The sequence below is a fragment of the Sprattus sprattus genome (genome assembly GCF_963457725.1).
Source record: "Sprattus sprattus genome assembly, chromosome: 13".
In the NCBI taxonomy this organism is placed as follows: Eukaryota; Metazoa; Chordata; class Actinopteri; order Clupeiformes; family Clupeidae; genus Sprattus; species Sprattus sprattus.
Window position 1 is genome coordinate 21,037,777 of NC_137911.1, and position 23,649 is coordinate 21,061,425.

General features: G+C 44.0%; 1 protein-coding gene across 1 annotated transcript in view; it reads right to left on the reverse strand.

The window, feature by feature from the left end:
- The window catches only part of dlgap2a (discs, large homolog-associated protein 2a), a gene marked incomplete at its 3' end in the record, with an annotated part of 141,233 nt that overhangs the window by 20,473 nt on the left and 97,111 nt on the right, over positions 1-23,649 (reverse strand). Inside the window, exons 4-7 of the mRNA XM_080850497.1 lie at positions 21,938-22,149; positions 13,116-13,184; positions 11,577-11,727; positions 9,843-10,062 (exon numbers count right to left, since the gene is read on the reverse strand). Coding sequence (XP_080706623.1) covers positions 9,843-10,062; positions 11,577-11,727; positions 13,116-13,184; positions 21,938-22,149 — 652 coding nt within the window. The remainder of the gene's footprint in view (positions 1-9,842; positions 10,063-11,576; positions 11,728-13,115; positions 13,185-21,937; positions 22,150-23,649) is intronic.

The following is a 23,649-nucleotide window of genomic DNA, read 5'->3' on the forward strand; positions in this document are numbered from 1 at the left end:
GATATGACATATGGTATTTCAGTTTTGATTCTTCAACTTCACAGGGGTAAAATGCAGAGCAGAAAGATCAAACGGTAAACTTTTTAGCGAATGAGTGGATTTGATATGGCTTAAGCTGTTGGTGCGCTACATGAGCTAATGAGAAAATTAGAATAAAAAATGCCTTTCTGTAGCTATTTTTTTTCAATTGCACACACGGACAAAAAATACATATCATCATCCAGTATCACATATCATCAAAAAAGAACACAGACAGAGGTTTTGAGGTCACTGTCTAACAAAGGTCAAACCCATATGCCAATCATCGAATGACAATGACAATGACCATTAGCATCTGGAAAGATATTTCCTCATGGATGGAGGACTGCAATGTGCTATATGGGAGAGGGGGACTTAAACTAACCCCCTACGAAGAAAACAATGGCATAGCAAACTGATGGAAGCTGCATACATAATCATAAAAGCTGTTCCTCGTCCCATTTCTAAGATTTCTTGCATGTAATATTTGAAATACCATGCATTGATCTGAGGATAATAAACTGATAATTAATAAATAAACCTTTGTGTTTGGACTTCCGCAAATGTATCACCTCTAGATTCCTAAACACTGTTGCGGCTCAGGGAAGAACTTCTAAACTTTTTAATTCCTTTTTTGAACAATTGGAGTCTGGTGATCAGATAAAGTGCAAACGTCATTAGGAACGAAGCCCACCCCCAAGAGCATAAATGCATTGTAAATAGATTAAGACGTTTACTGAAGAGGGGGAACTACTAATTCTAAATCTGACAATCTGATGCGACAATCTTTAAGAATCTGGGGCCGTATTCACAAAGAATCTTAGGGCTAAAAGTAAGAGGCAAATTTAGGAGAAACTCCTAAAAATAATGGGCGTGTCAGTCTTAAATGTAGGACTCCTAATTTTTTTTACTAAGAGCAATTCACAAAATATTTTATCCCTAAAAGTAGCACCTAAGTCTAGGACAGCTTAAAACTCCTCATGAGGACTCCTAAATCACTAAGACCTATTCACAAAAAATCGTAAGATGGCTGCAGCCGACTTGGAATTGATAAAAGACATTGCTTAAACCGTGAAGGTATTAATATTGTCGTAGAATTAGCGCTGGATGCAATGACGCCTTTAAACAACGATGTGTCCCGAAGTGAAATGTTTGGAAACATAAAGATAGCCTATTTGGCTTTGCTGAAAACGCAAATGACGACACTGGAAATCATCAGTCAGCCGTTTAATTCATCAAACTATCAACGCACTGTAGACCCCACATCATCCAACAGTTTATCCAGTTGCTTTTGGACAATCGCCAAATTACACAATATCAAAGTAAATTCCATGGCGATCGCAGGAATGTCCAGTGACAGGACACACATTACAATAATTCGTCCACCGTGGCCTGGATGTACCGATGACTCGTGCATTTCAACGGAGAGCGGTCGCAGGTTTTTGAGAATTTACCAGCTGGATGCCGCTGGGGTGACAGTGGCTATTGGTCCTGGGACCAGTAGGCTTTCGCCTAGGCTACGGTTCACGCTCGTTTCGCTTTGATCAATTAAGATTGGAGGGCTTGAAGGGCCGTATGTGCTGATATTTGAAGTGGTCAAGGGCTGGAAATATAATAGCCTAACAGTTTGCTGGGTGCTTTAATTATTACTGCCTTGATTACATGCAATTGCCATATTATATATTGATCGCTTTCTATGTATCTTATCGTGCAAAGTGTCATTCCCGTTGGATGCACAAACTTGTCATCATGCGTGTGCATTCTGCTAACTGCACTGTCCATAACTATTTAATATGACTTAATTTGAAGCCTAGGTTATTCTCTTATTTTCAGTTGATATAGTGGGATCGTTAGAGGGAAGTCACAAATTAGTTTTTAATGAGAGAGCCTGTCAACAACCAATCACCGTCCTCACCCCTTCTAAACTCGTGCATGAGAATCGTCGTCATCCATAGCAACGGAGTTTTTATCTTAAGCTTAGGAGTTGGTATTATCGTTAGTATGAGTAGGTCTCAGAGCCGTTGTGAATCACTTTTAAGAAATTACTCCTACGTAAAAGGTTTTAGCGCGAGTTAGGAGCACTCCTAGTGGTAAGATAAAAGGCTTTGTGAATACGGCCCCTGATCTTTAAAGGCACCCAGTGCAACTTTCGAGGTTTGAGACTCGAAAAATAAACATTCAATTTCTAGTCTTTTTTACACGTAGTAAGTTTCAATAACTCCATACCATTACATAGCGACATTCAAGGAGCAAAGATGAGACATCTTTGTGTGGTGAGAACTGATAGAAAATCGTAAACAACAACAATCGACGGTGGGGAGAGGCCATTTTTCCATTGACTGGAATCCTGCTTTATTTATTGGTGGCACCAATAAATAAAGAAAATGGCGGCGATTGTTGTTGTTTACAATTTTCTATCAGTTCTCACCACACAACGACGTCTCATCTTTGCTCCTTGAATGTCGATAATTAATGGTATGGAGTTATTGAAACTTACTACGTGTAAAAAAGACTAGAAATTGAATGTTTATTTTTAAGCCTTGAAAGTTGCACTGGGTGCCTTTAAGAATGTTCATGGCACTAACTCTAAGAATTGAATGTGTCATACAGCATAGTGACTTCCTCCGAAATACTTACATTTCCTTGCGAAATATAAACAAAGCTTTTGTCACTGGGTAAAGGCAAAATGACACAAGAAAGGGCCAAATGAGACCGGGCCCCTGCAGGACGCCCCCCTTTTTTGTCTTCTCAACGGGTGTATTCAGGTACCACCCCCCTCCCCCCCCAAAAAACTACACTAATTACAAACCTGATTACTCCGTGAGGCAAAAACAGATATCAGTGGCATATCACAATCAAAAAGCTCATGGAAGGCACAGCATGGATCAGCAGCAACATGTAGGGACAATGGTAAACAAAGTGCTTTCAGGCTTTAAAAAATGCTGTATGCAATGCTACGTACCAAATACCCTTTGTCATCCACCAATGTAACAGTTTGGGTCATTCACTCTATTAGTATCTACAGTTTTGTCCTGTACACCTAGCACCTGGGGATTAGTTTAGATATGTACACTATACAAACTCCTCTCCTGTAAGTCTTATTAAGAAAAGAAAAAACTGTTGACATATTGATGAGAAGGTCCTGTGGACAAACTGATGACAAGGTACCCATGTTAAAAGCCTGAGTGAAAGTCAGGGAGAGACAGGGTTAATGTCTAGTCAGGGAGAGTTCTCTTTCAGAAAGAGTTTCTTAATTTCAGTCAGTAGGAGCCAGGAGAACTTCAGTGTCCCTGTTGGAATGAGTTAACAGCTGTGGTCGGTCAAAGTTCCCTTTCAGTCTTTGAAAAGGGGGATCTCGAACGGTTCTCGAATGGGGTGCATACATTCACAGTGCATATACAATGAACTAACTACATGAGACTGGGCTGCAAATACAAAAAAGGTCTAATTATCATAAAAGAACAAACACAGTGTTAATGGGTAAATAGACAGGTGTGTCAGTGTGGGTCAAACAGCATGTATGTGTGTGTGTGTGTCTACGTGTGTTCTTATAGACAGTATGTGTGTGTCTGTGTGTGTATGCGTACATGAGGTTTTGCATGCATGTGGGTTGGAGTGTGCATGTTTGTATGCACATGTGCTTGTTCTTAAGTGTGTGTGTGTGCATGTAGATAACATGCAGTTCAATTGAGTATGTACTGTATATATATATATATGTGTGTGTGTGTGTGTGTGTGTGTGTGTGTGTGTGTGTGTGTGTGTGTGTGTGTGTGTGTGTGTGTGTGTGTGTGTGTGTGTGTGTCTGTGTGTGTCTGTGTGTGTCTGTGTGTGTGTGTGTGTGTGTGTGTGTGTGTGTGTGTGTGTGTGTGTTTGTTTGTCCTTGTGTCAGTGTGTGCTGGCATGTCCATGTATTTGTGTGTGTGTGTCCATGTCCCCATGTGTATGCCTGCATCTATGTATTGGACAACCAATTAATTCAAAAGGTCACATAGAGCGTCTGAGACATGCATGACGCATCTTGCATTACAGGAGTAAATTAATCACGTGTTCTTTATCGCAAGCCTGCAGGTCTCTGTTGGGACTTCTATGTGTCCGCTCAGCAGTCTTGGGGGACAATATGAAGATCAGGTTCTGCTGGGTTTCATCAGAACAATTGCAAATCCACATTCAGAGGAAAAAAAGCTATAAAAAAACCACAGAACCTCTCTTTGAGGAGGCCCTGCTCTGCACATCACCACAGTCTTACCCTCGAAACTGTTTATAACAGTACACCAACAGTCTTATCCAGTGGTTTAGTGGTCCTTGGAGAAGTAGGTATACTCTTAATTTGTTTAAGCAGCCCATACAGCACAGGATAAACGCCCTGTTTTGAGAAGTGGGTATACGCAATGCTGACTGAAAAGTAAGTGGGTATACTCCGTATACCTGCGTATACCCTGGACTACACCACTGGTCTTACCCTCTAAACTGTTTATAACAGAACACCAACAGTGCCATTCAGTACCATGTACTCAAACATCTGAGGTAAGAGGAACAAATGTCTTGATTGTCTGATTCCTCAGAAAGGAAGTTTTTTTAAGTGCTCCGTGGAGATATGCTTGGACCTTTTCTTACTCAATCACAGCAGCCTACTTTTTTCTTACAAGACTTCACTTTCAAACCCTGAAAAATCCTCAAAATACTGAGGCAGTTTCAGTCACATTATGTAGGAGTTAAATATAGCATATATTTGGGTGCATGGTTTGTAGAACAAGCACAGTCAGTCTTTGAGAATAGAGAGAGGGAGAGAAAAATATTTTGATCCACCTCTGCATCTGAGGTGGGCCTGTGCTGAGTATTTGAGTAAGCGTTAATCTGTTTAATTGAATGCGTTCAGTTTGTTTCATTGCCTCACAGTGCCACCGATGCTTTGTTTAGGTTAATAGGGCTAATTGAAACCCATTTCCTCAAGTCATTCCTTTTTGTCCTCCGGCAAAACATGCAAACAGCCACTCACATATATACAGACAAAGACAGACACACACACACATACACAATACACACACACACACACACACACACATGTACACACATACACAGTAACACACAATTACACACATACATATTACGAAGGTGTGAAAACATAACATAATTCATACATACAAACACACACACACACACACACACACACACACACACACACACACACACACACACACACTAGGTTTGAATTCACCCATGCACACACAACTGCACTCACCCCCACATACATCAAGTATTGGTCAGACATATGGCATGTACACAAGCATACATGCACACACACAAACACACATCTGTACACACACACACACTCCCTTTAAGTCTGTCTACATCTATTCCACTTCCCTTATGCATTTGAGGTACATGATTAAAGTGACAGGGACATGTATGACATCTGCGAGTTGTTTGAGAACTTCCTGTGCCACAGCTCAACACTGGCACTTCTTCTCAAGGGAAGCAGTCCCTGTGACTTCTTCTGCCACCTGACCCACAGGAAATCACTGCCTGACGGGGAGCTGACCAGGCTCTCGAGGGTCTCAGATTGGCTCCTCTGCAGCAGCTGAGGAGCATCCAAGGGGTCCTGGAGCTCACAGGGCGGAAACTGGAAGGGGCATTGATAGGCAGGGTTGCTCAGGAGGGCCTGCCCAAACAGACACACATCGCTCGGCTGCCTGAGGCTCAGCGGCGACCCAGACGAAGCCCCGGGAACGGACTCAGGAGAGCTTGGTGTTTCTTTCCACGGGTTGGAGTCTTGCTCCGGGAGGTCAGGCTCCTCTGAATAGAGGCTGGCTACATTGATGATCTCACTGTCTGAAGAGACGAACTCTGCCTCTTGCATCTCCTCCTCGTCGTCCAGAGACTCGGTGGTTGAGTCTGCCGTGTCGATGGCGCACAAGACGGCATGGTGGAGGGTTCCTGCGTCGGTCCGGCAGATGACGATTTCATCTTGAGGCAGCGTTTCAGTGCTACTGGAGACTGATACATTTAGGGGCTCTGGCTCTACAGTGTTAGGAAAGGAGATGTCCTCTGATTCTAGAGGATATCCGGGGACTGGACTCTCAGACAGCGGCTCTGGGCTCCAAGCGAAAGCAGCAGTGTTGAACGGAGACAACTTCTCTGGGCATGAGAAGGAGTCAAAGGTTACTGGTTCGGGGGGGCTCAGGCTCTCCGTATCCAGGTCTGGCATGACCAGAAATTCTGGGTCCATAGTTACTGGTGGTGGAGGATCTGGGAAGCTAATATCTAACTGTAGTAGTTCTAGGGAGCTGGCTAAGCTGACCACCACAGGCTGTGGATGGTCCTGTTTTGAGGCTGCTTTATCCAAAGGTTCAGGACTGGATAGAGACTCTACATCTGAGTCAAGGTACTCTAACATTGGCTGTGTTGGGAAGGTGGGCTCTACATGCAGAGGTGTTGGGGACTCTGTGAGATTTGGATCTGTAAGTTCTGGAGATGGGCTTACGGCCTCTGAGTACACAGGCTCCGGAGATGAGCCTGTGCCCTCTGGATACCATGGATCTCTAGATGGGGGACTAAGGGGAACGTAAGATTCTACAGGGAACATTGGGTCTATGACATTGCGTAACTCTGAAGATTGAGTGTCTAATGTGAAGTGCACACACTCTGCCATAAGGTCGATTGACTCTGGGCTTGAAAGGGCACTTTCAGGAACAGACATTTCTGCCACCACATGGCCCCCATAGCCTGAATGGGGCAGATGTAGAACATTGGATTTGGGAGGCTCTGGACTTGGAGAGTTCATGATATTCAAGTCGACAGGCGAGGGGCAGTTCACCGCCGCATCTGCCGTGTTCTGCCTCACCAGGCCCCTGCTGTTGGCCTGGGTGCTGCGGGACACGAGGCCGGTGGTGGTAGAACCGGCACCAGCAGAGGCAGGGGGATGTGGGGCCTCCCTCCCCCAGTTCGGGGACCAGGTGTTGTAGCGCTGTGTGAAGGTGGAGAAGTTGCTGTTGAAGGCACGCAGCTCGGTGCAGATGTCCCGGCGCAGCTCGGCCAGCTCCTGGCGCATGGCTGACACGTCCTCACTCCACTGATTGCTCAGAGCCAAAGCCAGATCGGCCGTCTCCTGAACGCTGGCCTGCACGGCTGGGGGGATGCCGGCAATGCCGATGCCAGCCGAGGATGCGCCGGAGGGCAGAGTGGCAGCAGTAGAGGCGGCCACCCTGGCGGCCCGCTGGCTGTGGAGCCGATCGGCTCTCCTGGGACGGCCTACGTCCTCACGGGTCAGGTAGATTATTTCTGCCTCGTCGTCTGGCAAACTGCCTTCATTAAGCAAACTAGTGCCTTCCAGCAAATCATGGCCCTCTGGAAGACAAATATAAACACACGAGCGTATAGGCACCCACAGGTGGGGACATCTGGAGAGCTTGCAGTCGCACAGGCGGCATTTGTGTGAGTACCAAACGTATGTGAGTCAAAGCAAGACTTGAAGTCCCCTTCATATTTATCCAACCATGACACACTTTGGTATAACAACTTGTTTTCTGTTTAACTGCTGTGACAAATACACATGATTGTGTTACCTAAAATATGATTTAGTGATACAGTGATCACTATTACAGACGAGGAAAGCAAATATTATTCAAATTTATCTCAGCCTGGAGCTGGTCTTACTGCTCATTTTGACTCACATAAGCTTGTTTTGTTTCTTCTTTTCTTTTTTTTTTAAGGAAATGGATAACACTGCCTTCTCACTGAAATGTGTGCTTGCATAGACATCCCTCATCATTAAAGGCACAACGCAGACGTCTGCCTGCACAATTTTCTCAATAAACGTCAGTGAAGTAATGGAGACAAACCTTTGGGATAATCAAATCCAAATGGGATCAAATCAATTCTCTGTGATGATGGAGGTCTGTACTTTTGTGCATCAGAGAGAAGCAAATGCAAAAATGAAAGCTTCAAAACCTCTGGCACCCTGTGGTCTCCAAGGAAAGCAGGTATGAACCCTATTGAATGTGCTAGGTCCTGTACGACCTGTCAACCTGAAGTCAAAAGACAGAACCGACAATTTACCATCTCCCTCTACTGGAGGACAACCAGGGGAGAATGCTAACTCCTTACTCGTAGACTGGTTGATGGCCTCCATGGAAACTTAGAAAAAGTGAGTTTGTTTGGATTCCTAAACTGCTTCATGAGAGCAGTCAGATGTAACATTTCCATAGATACAGAATATTTTCTGCAAGTTAAAATACAATGTTTCGGTTGCCAACCAAAACAGTTGCTAGAGAAGGTGGTTTAGGATCACCTCACTTATTAATCTTAGTGACTTTCCTATTGGGGTTCACGTCCCTTTCTCAATCACTCAGTTGTCAGTTAAAGCTCACTCCTAGAAGAAACAACACAAAAATGTTTTCATTGAGAAGGCAGTGAAAATATGAATCGGAAAACGCTCAAACTACCTGCCCAGGCTCTCCAGTGTGTCCCCACCCAACCGCTCCAAACGCCTACATGGATACTTTCCTCAGTGCAGTCAGACAACGTTAAACCACTGGTCTGTAAAGTCACAGGACGGAAGTGGAGCAGAGGACTGCTTTACTGTGGACTCCAGCTCAGATAGGCCTGTCTCATTTTGCAGAGTGTGTGTGCGTGTGGGGACGAAAAAACTCACGAAGCCCTGAATGACCCAGCCATGCGGTACCCTCTTCTTGGAGGGTGTTTGGACTGGAGGACAAATACAGAGCACCCCCCAACCCACCGCCCCCCCCCCCCCCCCTCTCACACACACAAACACACACACACACACACACACACACACACACACACACTTGCACTCACACTTCACATCTCCCCACCCCAACCCAAAGCACTGTCACTTTTCCCTGTCTCAGCTGAGGCAGAAAATGGAACAGATATCCAAATCCAATCCACTCTCACACACTGTACACAAATGTGCACACATACACACACACACAGACACACATTTTCACACAAACATATACACACACAAACAAGCACACGCGCAAACACACATACACACTGGAGGAGAAAAATATGACAATCCCTTGAGCTATGGAGTGTTTAAGGTATCAGTTCCACAAGTGTGTAAGCCTTATTCAATAGGGTTCATAGCCTAGGTCCTTAAGGAACACGGTTACCAAAGGGTGTACAAAATAAAGGCACAGCACAGTTATTTTCTCGAAGCAACTCGCATGCACGTCATGCAAAACACACACACACACACACACACACACACACACACACACACGCACACACACACACACAAAGCAGCCATGATGTGGAGAGAGCAGAACATCGATAGAACCAGGTTGGTGCAGACAGTTCTGACCAACTGGTCAATCATTTGTGAATTAAGTGCAGTCAAATGCTAACACTGAATTCATATAACTCTGCCTTTTAGGCGAAAAGTGACTGACAGAGCCACTAAAGCAACACTCTACATAAAGTATCACTTCAAGTATACTTAGCAGATGGGTTATCCGGGCTTGATCAATGGTCTATTAATATTTGATAGGAGTTTTTAACATCAATCCATTATGAATTAGGAGGCCTTCAGAAAGCTTAACACGCTACACTGTTGATCGCTGTCAATATTAAAAGGCAACGAGGACTAGTGAATTTTGAGTGAAGTATAATGAAAGGCCCTCTGTACTTTCTATATTAATGGGCCCCTACGGTAGGGCCAAATTTCTATGTCAAGTACTTCTTTAAAGCGAACGAGTCTCGAGACCCTCCAAAATACTCACCCAAACACTTTGCCGGGAGTTAAATCACGATAACACTGCTTATGGATCGGCGTGGCGAGGCGGAGCGACTGAGCTTACCTGTCGTGGATCTGATGGTGGACGTGACGGTAGAGGATGTCATGGAGGGCACGCAGTCGTCGTCCTGGGAGTAGCCGGCCTGGATGGCACGCAAGTAGCTGTGGCTCCGTGTGCGGAAGCAGCCCGGCAGATCCAGGGCCTCCATGGCCTGCGACTCCACCTCGCTGAAGACCGACTCGCACACCGACTCAAATTGCCCGTTGATCTCCGTCTCGCTCACCTAAATGATGGTCCAAAGTGGAACGTGATTAGCTCTTGCTTCCCCACAATTCAGCTCTAGAGGTTAGGGCTATTTTTCTATAGGTTTTGAAATGTATCGCAAAACAAGGGTGTTGTCCTGAAACAGTTCAGCCCAACTGAATGTGATTCATTCTTATATCATTGGGCTCTTATGTTGGGAGAATGAGTTCACATGTCTCTGCCATTGGAGAGAATCTGAAGGTCAGCATTAGAAGTGGGTCATTCTCCTGTTTAATAGCTAAGAAAACGCCCGCCTGACTCTTGCCTTAAGACATTATAAGGCCATCTGAAAATCCTCAGATTTCTGACTGAGCGATATCAGTTTAGTGCCGCTGAATCTGTTCGATGGGTATCTTCCAATCTGGGGTTTCCCATTTGGCAATCTAGAATATCGCAGATTGCCATCTTGTTCTGCTGCAAAGATTATTATCTGGTAACGACCTCAGAGGTGGCATGGGTAGGCACAGAAAAGAATAGCAGGGAATTGAGGTGATCTTTAAGACTCCTGTTGGATCAATACAACATTCCTTTAATACAGACATTCAGTTGTATGTGTTCAGTACACAAAGATAAATGCGATAAGTCTATCGTTAGAAGTCTATCGTTGCTCAGGAAGACCAATATTAGTCAACATTAGTGTAAAGACCAATATATATTGAGACTATTCCAGCATTACCCATTTGAAATCCTTGAACTATGTCCATACATTTTTTTTTTCAGTAACCCAAACACTTAGTGAAGAAATCGCTTATTCCGTTGTTTATCCCATGTTATGATCTTTTTGGATGAAAATAAATGTTTCTTACCACAGTACGAACTTTTATTCACACTGAGGTCTGTGATAACTAAATCCTTCATGAAATAAAAAAGAATGGGTCACTGGCTCAATCAACTGTAAAGACGAGCAATTACAAAACGATCAGGCACGCTTCGAAGTGGACTTGCGTTTTGAAAGAAAAATAAGAAACACCAAGAACTACAATATATACAAACAATGACGAAGGAACGTCACAATTAAGCCAAATATACAGTGATCCTACCTACTCCTTTATTAAACTGTCTGTAATTTAAATTTACTGTAACCAAATGAACTTACAGCAATAGAAATCCTTGACCACCGAGCAGATCGATACTTTGAGCGAAGATGAGACACTCTTTAAATATTCAACAACATTCACTTTTACCTGTGCAAAGAGAATGCAACAAATTGCATGGATAGGCGTGCGGAAATGAAGTCCCTTTGCAAACACCTCACCTCACAATAAAATCAAACAGCGCTTGAGCTGAACAAACACTCCTCATGCATTATTAATACGAGCGTAGGAGGAGAGATTTGGAGGGTTCTTCTCTCGGTCCTGATGCGGGCCCCCGGAGAACAGTGCAGCTCTAAGGCTCTTCGGAGGATTTGGGCCACACCAGTGTGCAATAGAATAGAGAGAGTTGAGGCTGAGGCCTGTTTTCTCCCCACCCCACCACAGGGCTTTGTGGACCCACCTGGCTGACACAGCTGGCCTGGCTGAGGGTGCTGACAGCTCGCATGTAGCTCTGGTTCCTGGAACGGAACTTAGGGGAGTTATAGTTGGCGGAGGGATCCAGGGTGATGCTGGGATGAATGTCTCTCGTGGCTTGCAAATGGTAGCTCTGACTGGAGGGAGGAAGAGGGATAAGGGGAGAGAGGAACAAAGGAAGGGAGAGAGAACGAAGAAAACAGAAAGGACAATGGGAAGGAAGGAAAGGAGACACAAAATGACATCGACAGTCAAACAGACAAACACACACGTACAGGACACAAATTACCAGTTATAGCACAGTTTCAAAAGTTAACTGCCCCCACCCCCATTTCCAAAACACATAAAAGGACATCATAGATCCCAATGAAATTAGTACATCTGTGAGGTGACACAATTCATTCTAACACATTTTAAATAGCCTAGATCTGAATGAACCCTTGATCACTCACAGGGAGAGAACATTTGCTATTTGACTGTATGGTTCAGCAGGATACCCTGTTACCTGCAAACCAGAATGAGACATACTATGACACTGTCAGGCCAAAGACAAAGTCATTGACGTGTTGAGTGGTGTCCTCAAAATGGCAGTTCGATTTGCCTTTGTGCTGAAGCAACCAATCAATCGAGGGAAATGAGGGAAAATGCAAATAAGGCGGCTAGTTAGCCAGCCAGCAGTTCTACAGAGGCGCCGAGGTGTGAAGTGGCTCGATATGTCTGAAAACCCCAGGAAGGCGAGACGCCTCTCAGAACAAGAGGTTAGCACCGGTGAGAAAAAGAACTGCAAAAAGAAGCAATAGCAGTATGAGTGAAAGCCAGAGGGGAATTTTAAACCAATAAAACAGTTAATTTGAAGGGGAATGGTGACTGATGCATGAACTAGTGGTGATCGTAGAAGTGCATTTTTAGCATTACTTGAAAGTTACAAAATGTAAAACTCAAAACTCCACAGATGCGAGGCAGAACGAAGGATCCGACTTTCTGTGTCATTATGAGTGTTGAACTCATGCCCACTCAGCAGGAAAGACTGATGGTGGACCTCATCTGAGTCACTTTTTTGGGCCGCCTTTCAAAGGTTCCTCACTATGTACAGTAAGCATTTTACCCACTGCTGCTGACTTCTATATGTACGTACAGTTACTCCTAATCTCTAGAGACAGAAAGAGAGAGAGAGAGACAGAGAGGGAAAAGAAAGTCTGTTTCAGCAGAGATACAGTTGGGCCCTTTTCCACCCTTGTCCTTCAACTCAAAGTTGGGTTTATTCCTGGCAAGAGTGTCCTTCCACGTTTGCTCGGTGTTTTGTTTTTAAGACTGCCTCGGTTCATGGGAAACACTTGGAATGTGAATTCTGTGGTGGACTTCGGCCCTCTTGACCTTTCATTGTCCGGCGTGAGGGTTGGTTGCACGAGACGTCCATATTGACCGCGTCAGCACTGGAACTCTGCCAACTGGCTCTCAATTCTGACAACTGCAACATGGCGGGCTGTGTATGTGAGGGGGTGTGTGCTGTTCTGTATGTATTCACCTTAGATCTGCAGCGAAATTGGTGATGTAGTTTAACACGTCACTGTTCATTTTATCCAAACGATACGAGCTGTAGGCAGAGAGAAGAGACGAGTCGTTACTGGACACAGAAAAAAAAACTAAAAAAATGCTGACGGAATGGACGGTGAAAAATGCCCGGTTTCAGAGTGAGGTTTTTTTTGCTGAATGTTTACATGTTTGACTTTGGGAAAGGGGGACAAAAATGTTTGCTTTTGGAAGCTGTGGAGCAGCAAACATTGCTGATCTTCGACGGTGATTCACGATGTGATGTCAACTGCCACATGTGGAGAGTGAGGTGCAGTGGTGGACTGATGCATGGGAATGGTGAACAGCAAGAACCAAGATCAGAGGTACTCACAAACGCACAAAGACACACTCAACAAAGATAACACACATTCAAACACTTTGTGACAGTAAGAGGTACAGTTCTCAGCTTTTGTTACTGAAAAATGCATTGAAACATGATGATACTTCTGAGAGTATTATCATAAATTGTGGAATATGTATTCAGACATAAAACAAAGGACCAAGGCATAGAATGACAGGAATATTGGCTAACATTATCTTTTGTACTTCTCCTTCAAAAAGCCTTTCTGGACCTCTGTAATTATTTCAGATTTAAAAAAAAGTTTTGAAGCGGTTGAGAAGTTCTCATCTGAGTGTCTGTGTGTATAATAATTGATTTCACATACAATTATTATTGTTGTTTAGTGTCTGCTGCGTGCAAGAGATGAGAGAGGACATGGGTGTGCAGCGCCTCTCTCTCAATACTTTGTGTCGCCAGAACTTCAGCTTACCAGTTTCGGTAAAACTAAAGCAATGATTGACATGATATGTAAGGGCTGTCCAAAAATAGTAGCCTGGTACCACTTGCATGGTATCAAGAACTTGGTATCTTATTTTTCAAGCAGCAATGCTCATTAACATGAAAACTATTGTTGCATGAGAATAAAAGATGCATTCATTCTTCTCATCTACCTTACAGTATTACATTGATAATAAGATCTAAATGTCCAAACACACAGAAATGAAATAGAACAGAGAAAGAGACCAGCCAGAGAACTGAAGAAACTGTATGACATATGTAGGTCACACACACCAATGGCACCACACACACACACACACACACAAACACGCACACACAAAAGATCTTAATAACAAGATTTTATAACAAGATTTTATATGTAGTTTATAGAACATTTATAGAACATGTTATGAAATATGTCGGCTTCATTGACATTCTTAACTGATTTTTAAACCTGGGTAGAATTGCGTGTATTTTTGACATTTGAAACAAATTGTTTAATATGACCTTCTGATTTAGATTGTAATATCACATAAAGAAAATTAAGATTTTCATTTGATCATGTATGGCTTAGTTTCTGAAAGCTCACTCTTAATGACTGTCATTTATGATTCATGATATGAAGGGCTGAAAGGACCTTATAAAATAAAATTCATTTAAAAATGCATTTTTCTCATTTTTAGTCTCTGCCCTGTCCTGCACCTGACATAAATGTCCTAATCTATGGACAAAATATGTTTAATCTCCCCTGTTAGAGCAAGCCTTTGTTCCCTGATGAATCTGCGGAGGGCTCATTCACTGGCACGGGATCCTTTATCAAGTCGCCACCAGCTCATTTGCCCACCATGTCCTCAACTGCAGCTAATGCACCCCTATTGTAGCCCAGCGCACAGCCTGATAGAGACAGAAGACTCAGATACTTCTTCTCCTCTTCCCCTTTCATGTTCACTGTGAAAGAGCCCTGAAAGTGCTTTTTCAGACCAGTAACAAAGCTACACGGAGAAACAAAAGTCATTGTGCCGACAATCCAGAAGAACAGCAGAGAGAGGTAACATTCCTCCGTCACAAAGGCGAGGGCTGTGCTGAAGCTCTGCAGTAACCGCTTCACTGATAATGTATATTTGAACAGTGCATGAGTGCACGAGTGCATGAGAAATCCAGCGCACGAGAACTCCAAGAGAATCAGTTAGGTCTGGCATCTTACATGGTGATAACATCTATGGGTGTCACTTGAGCTTGTTGCAGTAAGTATTTCAAATTGACAGCTTAATGCATCGGGAGAAGCTCTGTCCTGAACTAAGAGGTCTAGAAGCACAACGACTGTCATATTAGTACAACATAGTTGTTAGGACAAAAAAACAACATGGAGACACACGTTATGGCCGAAGGCAGAGGAAGTGCCCTCGCTGCATGTGTTTTGTCAAACGACCACAGGATAATGGACTATGAAGTCCTGCTCTGTCCAGTAAAAGGGAGGACAGGAAACAGCCACTAGACGAGGAACCTGGGAAGGCTTTCAAAGTCACTTTGTCGTATTAAGCCCCTCTGCCATCATCAGCAGTCAGCACCAGGGGCTACGGTGGAGGAGGACCAAGAAAAGAAATACAATTCGACTTTGAGATTCGCTACGTCAGATAGCCGCTGACTGGCATAGTAATAGCATGGCTCTGACATGTTTACATGTATTTGTTTACCAGGCACTAGCAGACTAGCTTTTATCCAAAGAGACAAACAGCTAAAACTGTTAGACTAACATATTTTATCATTCTTGGGGAATGGAACAATGCATTTCAACATTCTTTGTCTAAACACGCACTATGAGGATTTATGGACATATTCCTTCAAATAAAAGCGATCAGATCAACTTCAGAGTATGAAGTGTGTGAAAAGATCATACACATTTTGCAAAACTGTTCGACTCCATATGTAAAAGCAATTACAAACTAAAAACTTCATGGCCTTTGGGGCACTGTATCCTGTATCACCGCCACCCAAAGGTATTTTTGACCTTGGATCTGAGTAACAAGCATACACAAAGCATGTGATTAAAGTGAATAATTGCCTTATGTCCCATTAATGAGTGTTTCAAGCGAACTAATTTTGATTAATTAAGACGGCTCCATGTGCGAATAATCACAGGTCACAAATTGAGCTATTTTTAAATCCACCCAAAATAACTTGGATTGATTGGATTGCCTTTTGGAGACCCTGTCCAATTTATAAAAAGACAGCCATCATTTTAGGAGAGGGAGGGAGAGCGAGAGAGAAAGATTGAAAGACACAGAGTGCATATTGCCATTCAATTATTAGTCATTCATTATCAAGTGCTGTGCTGTTACAACATTCAGCCACATGCTCCTCCTGACAAGTCTTGGTAAATACCTCCATTAAACAAATCTGGCAAGTCCTCTTAATCGCCTCCGATAATCTAATACTAACTCCATTCATCAGCCTCAACCACAGGGCAAACAGGCGGGACCTCCAGCACCTCTGCAGAAGATGAAACGCGATTATTAATTGAAATGATTACTGATGTCAATCTTGTCTCACAGGAGTGATGTTTGGGGTGTGGGTGGGCTGGTGGTTTGGGGAGAGCGAGCAAGCGAGCGAGTCACGGGGACGTGGGGGGGCCACAGTGTGTGATGTGTTCTTTATTGGTGAGAACAGTGAGCGACCCTGTCAAGCAGCACAGCGGGTGACAGCCCCACTGAAGGTTATTTCCACCTTAACGCCATTAGCTCCCCAAACCTGAGCTGTCAAGTTCACACTTGTCGAGTCTCCCCCTTGGGGATTATGAAATTGAGACAGGAGGTGTTCAAAAAAACGGAGAGACTGAAAAGAAAGAAAGAAACAGACGGTGGCCAATACACAAGTCATCTTTCGAGCTTGGGACTAATCTGGCTGGTGAGGTGCAACACAGCGCAGGCGGAAGTCAGCTGTGGTGTTTTACATGGAGGCTGAGCTTCCGACGTCATGGTGGATGAACATGTCGACTTATTGCTGTCGATGCGTCTCCATTGATGTGGTTTGATACGTGAGTGAACAAAATGTCGAGCAGAGTGATTCTCTCCAGGGAATTTCTTTTTTAAACTCCCTTTTCTCTCTCCATATCCCCTGTTGACCAGGAACAATTTAATTCCAAATAGGCACTAGTTAGCAAGTATGCTTCGGTACTTAACATAATGGTTAAGCTCTGACTTTCCCACAGTGTTCGAGGAGCACTGCGTATCTATTGCTCGATCAACGGCATGACTAAGCCAAGAGCATTGATTATGCAGTTATGACCGACTCAGGGTGGCGTCTGTGGGAAATCCAGAGAATGAAGCCCCCGCAGCATCAGTGGAGAAGGAGCAGGAGGGCGTGAACACCACAGTGGGAATCCTTCCTCTCTGGTACAAAGGACGGCAGAGGAGTGTGGCTATTAGGATGCTTAGTTTGGGAGCCTGTGGTTCCATCGATGGGGCTGGACCAAAGGCTGAACGCCAGAATCCATACTGGTCAATGCATACTCCTTCAATAAAGACAGCACTTGTTTGGTGAACATGCTGTGAGGGGCACTTATTTGAAATATCCATGGTTACACTATCCTCAATAGAGATTTTTCATTCCACGGGTTGTAGCCATCGCTGTCCACTAAAGCATCTGTAAAAGACAGTTCTGTGCAACAAAAGTCCAATCTGCTTATTATGTTGACATAATGTTGACATAACAAACGCAAAGCAACCACTCGGCAGATGCACAACAGATGCACAGAGAGAAGCTGAGGGTTCAGCTGGCCATATGTTTTTACTTGCAGCAGACATATTAAGGCTGTTCTGAATTCTGTTGTTAAGGCATTCACTGAATCTTGAAATATTCAAACTTCTGCATCAAAATATAGAGCAAAATATTGATTGACTCCCCCAGAACCCCTTTCATTTCTATCAAGCAATTAATGAACAGTTCAACGCCAATTTGCAGTCACAGAAATCTCTCCTAACAATGCCATCAGGTAGAATAAGATTCTCCACTTAAACTATAGGTAAATTAACAGCAAGTATCATCATAATATTGCCTCTGGCGTCATGTGGTGCAGGATGTCTTCTATGATTTGATCCAATTATCGTTTTGCAGCCATGCTCTCACATCCACAGATTTAATTCAAACAACAGTGTGCTCTAAAATCTCCAGGCTCCCCCCCGACTCACTCTCAGTCCAATCTTCCTGGTCTGTTGAGATTCCGCCTTTAATATTAGCTCTGAAATGTGAGCTAATCAAATCAGAGGAGAGCATTTAAATGAGCTTCCTACTTGCTCCAAGGCATTTTTATTCATTTTTCCATTCCCTATATGACGCAGGCATAAGTTATAGTGCCCCCCAAAATGGATATGAATATGAATAAAAGCTCTCAACAGAGCTACATGAACACATGAAAAGGTGATTGTCTCACACCTATGAAACACAACAACGTTATTTAAAAGAAATCAACCAAAAATCACTCATGATGAAAAAAGAAATATATCTCCTAATTTAGTTGGAAACACTGGACATGGGAAAGGGTCATCTTGACTGCGACCGGCTGGCAGGCTGGCTGGCTTTGCAGTCGTCCATGTGTTGGCTGTGCGTTTGCGTTGGCCCTAACACAGCCTGTCTGGGCCTGGCGCCGCTGGAGCCCAGTGAATCCTAATGAGCCTGACTGTGTCCCCTAAGCAGAGCCAGCAGGAGGCCCGGCTCAGCCACACACAGCCAGAGAGCAGGATCCAGACGACAACTCAGTAACGGCCACCAGGACCAGGTCAACTAGGTCTCTACCCAAGCACATCATAAACATGTGGAAATGAGACGTGGAGGCTAGTTGTAGGGCTCATATTGCCTCCTCTGTAAGGTAAGCTACTGAAGAGTCTTTTCGAAATCAAGGGGGTGGATGGCGCCGTCTGGAGACAGGTAGGACACCAAAGAAAAGGCTTAGGAGTTGTTAGCATGGTGAAAACAGGTTTAACTTTCCTCCCACCCAACTTCCCACTGTTTTAATATCACAGCAGAAGACACTACTGGAAGACCTGAGGAGGATGAGCAGAGTGTGAGGATGGAACTTTATTAAAGATAATATTATCTGCCTCATAAAATGTAGGGCTAGGTTGGCTTGATTAATAATATTAATATCACACTTCAATGTCGACCTGAATATGCAGAGTCACAGTGTAAGCTTACTGCACTGTGTGACTGCAGCTTAATTCCCCCACAGACAATGGATTTGGCATGGCAGAGCCAGAGCCAGAGCTGTTCCAAAGAAACCAGTGCTTTGAGAGTTTGCTATTTTAGCAGTTTCTGTAACTATTCCGAATAAAATCGAACCACATCTGCAATGTACTGCATGTCTGACACAGCATACTCAATGATTTGTCAGCCACAAAAGACCAACAGTTGCTATTTATTATGGTGTTTTCAGTTGAGACTATCCCTTGAAAGTCCACAGTGATCACATCTGATGATTGTCATTCTGAGATCATTTGGCACAGACAAACTCAGCCATGTTACATTAAATTGACTCATTAAACCCACAGTAAAGAATCTGTGTGAAGATTCATGTGAGAAATATCACTGTGAAAGAAACAAATACATACAAGCACACACGCGCGCGCGCACACACACACACACACACACACACACACACACACACACACACACACACACACACACACACACACACACACACACACACACACACACACACACACACACACACACACACACACACACACACACAGCAATTAGGATGAAGGTGAAAGAAGTGGGCAGAATATCTTTTAATTAAACATCAAATAGAGCAAATCCCTGACGCGGCAGTTGGTGCAAGAGTAAATGTTTCTTTGTAGATATGGAGTCTTAAAAAAACTGGCACAGACAAAGTTCTGCATTTTTCAAAGGACAACAATATTAGGGCGTGTGTCCATATAGTGTTCTTTCTCTGGCAGAAAAGTGCTGGCAGGGCACTGGGGAGTGGCGGTGACGACACCAGCACCTTACTGAAAAGTTCAGAAGAAGAAGCCCTAAGAGCAGCCGCACAAAAGTAGCGGTTCGCTCTGAAAAAAAAGAAGCTGGGTGTAGCGTGCTTTGTCTAGGCGGCTGCGTACGCTCTCTCCTCATTGGGGACAACTGAAAAAAGACAATGGTGCTCATAAAAAAAATTGGAACAAGCCATATGAACACTCAGACCCGTAGAGTTAGAGCTAGTGTCTACTGTTGCCCAGCAACACGGGCTTTGAAAGGGAAATGACAGTCGCTAATGTAGGGGACATGAGGTCACAAAGAGAAAGAGTGGATCACAAAGTAAAGATAGTGGACACCTCTGCTAGGACAAAAGCAATTATGAGACCACTCTTTGAATACCTAAGTGTAAAAGGGCACAGGATACAGATATAAGGGCCATTTCATTTCCTGTCAAGCACCCGTTCATTCATCAACTTTTGCCCGAATAAGTTATTAAATAATAAAAATCATAAAAAAAAGTCTGAACGGACAGGATACAAAAATGTTTCCCTGCTGTGACATCTAAGGGAGTTTGGTCGTTGGAGTCTAAATAGAGGGGTAGAGAGCAATTTTCTTGCATAGATAAACACCGCCTGTGTTCTCGGTTGCAGTAATGGGAGTTGGGGCAGAGGGTGTGCCAGAAAACGAATGCAGACGTCGTCGTCATGCTTTCATTATCATTGTCCTGTGATTGAATTTCCCAGTATCGGCGGAGTAATTCATTTTAATCTTCGACTCGTGCGTTTGTCGTGATGGTGTCTCGCTATTACAGTCGCTGGGGTAATGGAGCTGTTTGCTATTCTGCCTGCATCATGTTCCAGTTGATGCTCTCAAGACACTTGTGATCCTGACAACGACGCTACTGCTACTTCACCGACTGCTGATTTATGCAGCGGATTTCAGTGAATAATTAATCTGCTTTCAATCCGTTTATAAGACAAATAAATAAATGTGGCAGAAAAGTCCTTTTTGACCTTCCTATCATAATTAACGTTCTCTACAGTGTAGGCAGCCCTGCATAACATCAACGGTATGTTGAGGATACACAGGCAGGAAATGAGGACTCTTAGGCCGATATGAAGTTAACCTAATGCACTCCCAGTCCTGTATGTCATGTCTCAGCCATATTATCTCACTAATGGATTTATAATCTGATTATTCCATTATCCAAAGGTAAGTATATACATTTCCACAGGGGGGAAATGCAATCGAGTTTGCTGCACCAAAATATTATTTTTTCAGGGAGACTTAATATGTTATTCCCTACAGATATGTCAGTATTGTCCTTGTCATGGTTAGAGGGCACAGAAAATGGTGTCGTGAATCATGCAAAAGGTTTTTTTGTTTGTTATTTTTGTTTTAATCTGATGTCCCAGTAAGGCTTCCTTAGGAGGCCTTTTGTTCACCATCAGTAATCTCTCAACAGACTCTGAGTGAAACTGAATGACTTTTGCCGGAAAAGCATCTCCATCGTCTCAGTGTTATTTACCTCAGGCGTTCCAATTTTTTCCTCCTCACTCTTTGACTTCCAAGCGCATCACTCTCAACCTTTGAGCCCTCAAACAACTTTCTTCTGAGATAACGCACTTGTCGGCTCATTTGAGTCAACGTATAAATGGTGTGGTAAGATAAAAGGATGGCGTTGGTGCAAAGAGTTGGAGGCACGTTGCCCACAGTCTGATGCAGACAGGGGATCTGGAGAGCTTTAGACCGACACCTGCTTCATGGTGGAATGCTTCTGCATCGGACAGTGTGTTCCACAATTCCTTTCCACTGCTGTTGCCACATATTTCGTGAGGCAAACAAGCCTCAGGAAGACATTATGCATGGATTCAGCATGATTGATGCACACACACTGGGATGTGTGAGCTGTAGCCGGCATTTTCCAACACCACTAGGGGGCGATATGAGGGGCAGGTCACCCAGACGAATGATGAGTAGGCATGGGAGAAGGGGTGCAGTGGGTGATGGGATAGCGGCGGACTTACCACTGGGAGTCGGAGAGCTGCCTCTGCAGGACGGACTTGACGAGGGCGTCGGAGCGGGCGCTCTTCTGCGGCGAGGTCTTGGGGCTGGAGTCGGACTCGCCGCTTTCCTCGTCACCCATGGCTTTGACGTAGCTGCTGCTGCGCATCCGCCGGCATGGGATCTCATCGTCTTTGTTGCTGCCGGGGTAACCGCCCCATTCATCCTGAGGCACCTGAGATGGGGCGACACACACACTGTTTAAGTCAAAGCTACGGGATGGAGTCTCACAGCCATGGAAACAATGCTATTACTTGCTTCCTGACTAAAAGAATAACTGTATACCCAAATATATCAGTTCTTTTTAAACTTCTTTTTAACATTTGCCATGAGATTTCATTATTTCTTGTTCACATCTACACATGATAACACACATCTACATGCTTGTGAGACGCCAACTTTTTAGTGTTAAACTCCTCCCAGATAATGTTCTACCCTCTGAGTCAGTGATGATCATTCTAGGAGGAAACTAGCATCTCTCCTCACCTCGAGTAGATGGGTCCACTCAATGACAAGCATATGCTGTTTGATTTAATGTAGCTGATAGCAAAAGGCGCATACTGCTTTCTAGAAGTAATTTTATGCCTGGAATGGCATGGTCACTTGTAAAACCACCTGCATGTTATTACCACTTTCTGTTCTCTATTTGACCACCAAGCTAAAATGTTTCACTTCTGAGAGCCTTTTTCATTTTCAAAGGGTCATTTGGAGCTGAAGTGTCCCCGCATGGGGCTATAGAATTCAGATGAGAGGACTGTAAGAAACCAGAACCATAGAAAATGGTCCTATTTAGAGGCTACTGCTAAACAAAGCGCTCTTTTCACAAGCGAGGCGAAAACACACTCCTGTGTAGGATGAAATAACAGTGACTCCTCTGTGACAAGTTGTCTTTGATGCATGCGGAACGCGCCAGCAACAGAAAAACTAAATCTGTATCAATCAAGAATTGAGCTCTTATAGTAAGTCAATTCTCCCCATATCAAATGTTGTACGTAGAAACTTAGAACATTTAGTTTTTTTGATGCTCGTCCCAACAGAGGAATACAGACAAAAGTCCCACTACGAAACCTCTAACAAACCCTACTGTTTTAACAAAAGTATGAAAAACCCAGTGCAATCCACAGGAACGTTTTATGCGGAGAGGTACTCCATGTAAGACTCTTCACCTTTTTCAAAGAGCTCATGAAAAAAACACTTAAGGGGTTTAGGACTGGAGAGTCACTCTTTCTGTCATGACAACACAGACAGAAAACAAACATGTGAAAATGGACCATGCTGACCTCTTTGCTGGCGAATCTGTCGGTGCAGGAGCCGCAGTCCCCTGGGTCACAGGGAGGTAAATTGTCTCACCACTTAGAGGACAGAGAGCATCAAGTCCCACTCAGTGCCGCTGTTGCGCCAATGACTGACTCCCATACAAAAAGTCGGGCCAGATTTTGGCATTATACAAGCACATCTTCACTTGAGGTGAACAACAGAATTCAATTACAGTGGCTACAGCAGGGGCTGAGTCAGGCTCAGTGCGAGCTTTTAGAGCACACACACACACACACACACACACACACACACACACACACACACACACACACACACACACACACACACACAGACATACACATACACTCACAAACACCAGACTGTAGCCGAGATGCCAACCCACATACATGCCAGACCC